Source organism: Podarcis gaigeae, assembly GCF_964106915.1.
Source record: "Podarcis gaigeae genome assembly, chromosome: 16".
Classification (NCBI taxonomy): domain Eukaryota; kingdom Metazoa; phylum Chordata; class Lepidosauria; order Squamata; family Lacertidae; genus Podarcis; species Podarcis gaigeae.
In genome coordinates, this window is record NC_139693.1 from 26,446,413 (window position 1) to 26,451,571 (window position 5,159).

At 44.9% G+C, this 5,159-nt stretch overlaps 1 protein-coding gene across 2 annotated transcripts in view; it reads right to left on the bottom strand.

The window, feature by feature from the left end:
• Positions 1-2,557: 2,557 nt before the first annotated feature.
• Positions 2,558-5,159, bottom strand: part of LOC310834096 (uncharacterized protein) — a 14,749-nt gene continuing 12,147 nt past the window's right edge. For both annotated transcript variants that reach the window (XM_083717470.1, XM_083717469.1), the window contains exons 7-8: positions 4,511-4,684; positions 2,558-2,728 (exon numbers count right to left, since the gene is read on the bottom strand). In XM_083717470.1, coding sequence (XP_083573596.1) covers positions 2,598-2,728; positions 4,511-4,684 — 305 coding nt within the window. In that variant the 3' untranslated portion in view covers positions 2,558-2,597. The remainder of the gene's footprint in view (positions 2,729-4,510; positions 4,685-5,159) is intronic.

A 5,159-nucleotide genomic window follows, 5' to 3' on the forward strand; every position in this document is an offset into this window, starting at 1 on the left:
AACATCACACATACCATCTCGGGACTATTTAATTGCTCATCGTCTAACATTGTGTATGCCATCAAATGCCAACAGTGTCCTTCAGCTCTCTATATTGGACAAACAGGCCAGACCTTACGCCAAAGAATAAACGGACATAAATCGGACATCAGGAATCACAAGACAGAGAAACCAGTAGGAGAACACTTCAATCTCCCAGGACATTCTATACAAGATCTCAAAGTAGCTGTTTTACTACAAAGGAATTTCAGAAATAGACTGGAAAGAGAAGCTGCTGAATTACAACTTATCACCAAACTTAAAACCATGGAGAAACCTGGCCTGAACAAAGACCTTGGATTCTTATCTCATTATACATGACAAAGCCATTTTTCACCTTTTCACCCCTTGCTTCTTCCTGTAAGACCTATTGCAGTCATTAAGAGTCGTCAACAGGCTTATCACAGCTATCTGCCAATCACCCATTCCCACCAGCCTTCTGAGTAATACCCCTCCCCACCTTCTCACTATATAGAAGGGTCTGGAAACTTCTGTTTCAGTGTATCTGAAGAAGTGTGCATGCACACGAAAGCTCATACCAAGAACTGACTCAGTTGGTCTTTAAGGTGCTACTGGAAGGAATTTTTTTTGTTTTGACTATGGCAGACCAACACGGCTACCTATCTGTAAAAGAAAGGCAGGTTTGACTTAATTTATATCTGTTAAGTTGTGGGTAAACATATCAGATGACACAGCGATTCTTCAAACAGCTCTTGTTTATTCACAGGCCAGAACAGAGCTGAACTGAAGGGTTCAGCCAGCCTGCTTATATAGAGCTCAACTACAACGCAACTGTAACACTTTCTGTAACTATCCAGTCACTGAACGTCACTTTGAATCCCGTATTTGCATATGTGGACCCAAGTGAAAACTATCTACAGTATCCCCCTGCTGGCCCAGGGTGAGAACTTCAGTACATAACAATATCATTTTGTTATGTACTGAGTTGAATAGGATCCAAATTGCAGCAGTCTGATTGGTTCTAGAACAATAAGATTCAGAATGCAGCAGTCTGATTGGTCCACAGGAACCACCCAATCCAACCCCAGGTGGAAGTGAATCCACAACCTGATTGGCCTACAGAAGAATCCCGGAATTAGCCAATCACGTGGGGCCCATTGTGTAAATAATGTATATAAAGCAGACAGTTTGGGGAAACTTCCATTCCTCACTACTATGAGCTGAATAAAGAGCATGAAATCCACTGTGGAGACTCTTCTGCTTTAAGAATTAGGATTTATTCGCCTATTTACACCCTCAGTCTGCATGGAGGAGGTCCAGATCTTACAGCATGACCCAAAGCATTGCAGGCAGTCCTTCCTTCTACCTCACCAAGATGGATCTCGGCCTTTCTTCCCCTTTCTTCTTCCCAGAAGCACCTTGTCCTCCCGCAGAACAGTTACCCTGGCGACCTTCCAAATCTCAGTCCCTGGTCACACCTGGGACAAGAAGTTCCTGAAGACCCTCAATGGCTCTCTGGTGTAATGCTCTTCCCTCAGCTAGCCAGGCTGGTTTGCATAAGGCAGCACAGGAATTCCCTGACTGACACAGCCCTGCAGTTTATGTTTTAATCCATATCCCAGTCCAAATCCTAGTATTTGTTCCTAGTGTTTAGGGGTTCCCCTCCTATTTCTATAACAATAGTAATCTCCCTTCCATCTCAGTCACAACAGCGACTATATGAAGAAATTGTCTTAATGCTTTAGATTGAAGTATACCTTGTGGTTATGAGCATATATCTGTACTGTAATATAAAATATTTTCCAAGTTTCTTTTTATGCCACATGGATGGCTGCATACTGCATATAAAATAAGTCTTAACATCTGTATATGTATTTGTCTTAAGGGTGTATCTGTGTATGAATAGAGTGAGCCTGTGACCTTGACTCAGGAATTAAGTATTTTTCATCACAAAAGAGTGGCCAGACTGCCCAGGTAATGCAATCTGCGTCCATAATGAGGTATCCTGGCAGACAGATTAACAGGTTTTCTGCTGTAGACCGCCCCCCTGTGATGTTTTTCTGCTGGGGACCACCTCTTTCTGTGATGTATGTATGGGGGTGGTGGTATTGAGCTACAGGGTGGCAATTTCAAAGTCTATATAAGGGGGCTTGCACACCTTTGCTCTGGGTCTCCTCCTCCCTCCTGCGTGTGGGGTAGCACCCTGTTGCAACAGCTTTAATAAAGATCAGGCTTACTAGCTGCTTTGCTTCTTAATATTCCCTGGTTGGCCTCTGTTGGCCTCCATGGTTAAGTACTGAACCCTCAACAATGCAGAAAAGGTTGCCAAGTTCCAAATATAACATGCAAAACTCTTTCCACAGCTAAATTTCAGAGTTCTCCCACTCTGAATTGTCTCGCTGTTGTTGTTGTTAAAAGATTTTTATTGATTTATCAGGTTTTGTTTTGTGTGTATATACCTATGCATTATAGGAACATCATTCCTGACAGAGATTTTCCAGGAAATAACTTTTCCTTTCAAACAGGATACGTGAACCTCTAGGAAGACTCAAACCTACATAAGGAAAATGTTTAATAACTTCTCATTTGTGTCCAAATTAATAAAAGCTTTGTCCCTTCGTTTCTTCAACAGCCAAGTGAAGGCTAGGGGCCAGGGCTCGCTCCTCCTCAGGGGTTTCCTTCAGGTCTTGCACAAGGTCCCCGTCCTCAGAGGGTTCTTCCATTTTAACTGTTGCAAAGAAACAAGGGGGGGGGGGAGGAACCAAAGTCAAAGTGGAGCTAGCCCTCATCTTTTCTCTCCCCACACCTCCCATCCTGCCTGAGAATTTCCAGTACTCCAAGGCAAACCATATTCAGATCAATTCCTTTAGGAGGAACAGAATCCAAACATACATTCACACCCCTGGAGGCCCTTTGAGAAGGGACATAGCTCAGTGGCAGAATATCTGCTTTGACAAAGTTAAGCTTGGTGGATCAGGGGGATGCTCTGGACGTAGTGTATCTTGATTTCAGTCAGGCTTCTGACAAAGTCCCTCATAATGTTCTCACGAGGAAGCTGGTAAAATGTGAGCTGAATGAGGTAACTGTTAGGTGAATTTGTAGCTGGTTGACTGACCAAACCCATAGCACTTATTAATGGTTCCTCGTCATCCTGGAAAAAAGTGTCAAGTGGGGTGCTGCAGGGTTCTGTCCTGGGCAAGTTGTTGTTTAACGTCTTTATAAATGACTTGGATGAAGGAATTGAGGGGATGCACACCAAACTGGGAGGGGTATCTAATGCCACAGAAGACAGAACCAGAATTCCAAATGACATTAACAGATTGGAGAACTGGGCACAAACTAACAGAATTAATTTCAGTAGGGACAAATGTAAACGTCTTCACCTAGGCAGAAAGAACCAGATGCACAAATATAGGATGGGGGACACCTGGAGAAGGATCTAGGGGCCTTGGTGGACCACAAGCTTAACATGAGTCAACTGTGTGATGCAGCAGCAGCAGCAAAAAAGAAGAAGCTAATGTTATTCTGGGCTGCATCAACAGAGGCCTAGTGCCCTGATCCAGGGAAGTCATAGTCCCTCTCTGTTCTGCCTTAGCAAGACCACACCTGGAGTCATATGTCCAGTTCTGGCACCACAATTTGAGAAGGATGTTGACAAGCTGCAAGGTGTACAGAGGATGCATGTTTTTTTTGGATAGGCAGAACCCTTGGAACCAAGCCTCTGCATACAATGTGATCATACTGTACTCCAGAACCGACCCCCCAATACCCCACTTAAAGGAAGTGGCGCCCCTAAACCTGTGTACCAACTTCAGGCATGACAAAGCTCTCTGTCTGAGCATTTCAACTGTTCATACAAATTTAACTGATGTTTTTTAAAAACCGTTACCAAGTGTTGTTTTGCAGGACAAAGGCATGTACAGATGAGAAGTCTTGCATGCATTCACAAAGCATTGAAACAGACTTGGAAAACGTTTTACGTGACACATTAAGCTTGCATCCATACTTTGAGACAAAGTGTTCAGATAATTTTTCCACAGTGGCTGCTGCCCGAACTTCACCGCGGTCTCTCCGCTGGGGATGTCCCATGGCAAGAGGCAGGGGGTGCTGATCCCCCTTCCCCTGTGGTGATCTCCTGCCTTTAAGAGACCGGGACACTCTCCTGAGATCTGGGAGAGGCTCGGGGAGTATGAACTGCCGGTTACTCGAAAACCTGAATGCTGCGTCCAGACGGTTTCCCCCTTGCCCTGCTCCTTTCCCAGGGAGAACCCACTCTAAATCAGCACTAAATCAGAGTGGATGTCAACCCAGAGAAAACCCAGATTGCTGTTTGCTCCAACTGAGCTCTAAAGAGCAGTTTCCCCTGGGGATAAAAGGAAGCACAAGTGTGGATAAACCCAGAGTTAACTACATTAGAGCTATGAGCCCATTGAACCTCATCCCCTTTCGCCAGGCGCTGGATTTGGCCACAGGAAACATGTCCTTGACGTAAACAAACCCCACAGCTTACACACTTCAAAGATGTTCCTGTCCTCCGCCTCTGACCAGCTTCTTTTCCTGCCTCTTTCAGTCTGGAAGGTGGAAGAGCAACCTGAGGGAGCAACCAGAGGGCTGGATCCACCTCGTGCAGCAGCATTTTCTGGAGTTGGGGCAGGCAGCTCCTCATCCTCTGCATCCAATTTAACTGTGCACAGAAATAAGGAATCAGGGCCATCTCAGACTACCAGTACCATCCCTAAAAAACCACCAAGGTGAAATTGGGTCCCTAACTCCCTGAGGATTTGAGACCCATCAGCTACCCTCACCTGATTTAGCTGGCCAGTCGAAGCCATTCTCGGGGTGAGGTATTGTTTATTTGCTAATTAGTCAACCAGAGTATAGTTTCGTTTATTAATTGAGTATTGATAATGTTGTTCACTCCTATTTATATGGATAGTATGCTTTTTCCACCCTATGAATGTTACGCTATACGATTTTCCCCATTCTTCCACACACACACCCCATGGTATTATGGCTGCCGAGACCATATAACACCAGTCCTGAAAGACCTACATTGGCTCCCAGTACGTTTCCGAGCACAATTAAAAGTGTTGGTGCTGACCTTTCAAGCCCTAAACGGCCTCGTTCCAGTATTCCTGGAGAAGCATCTCCACCCCCAT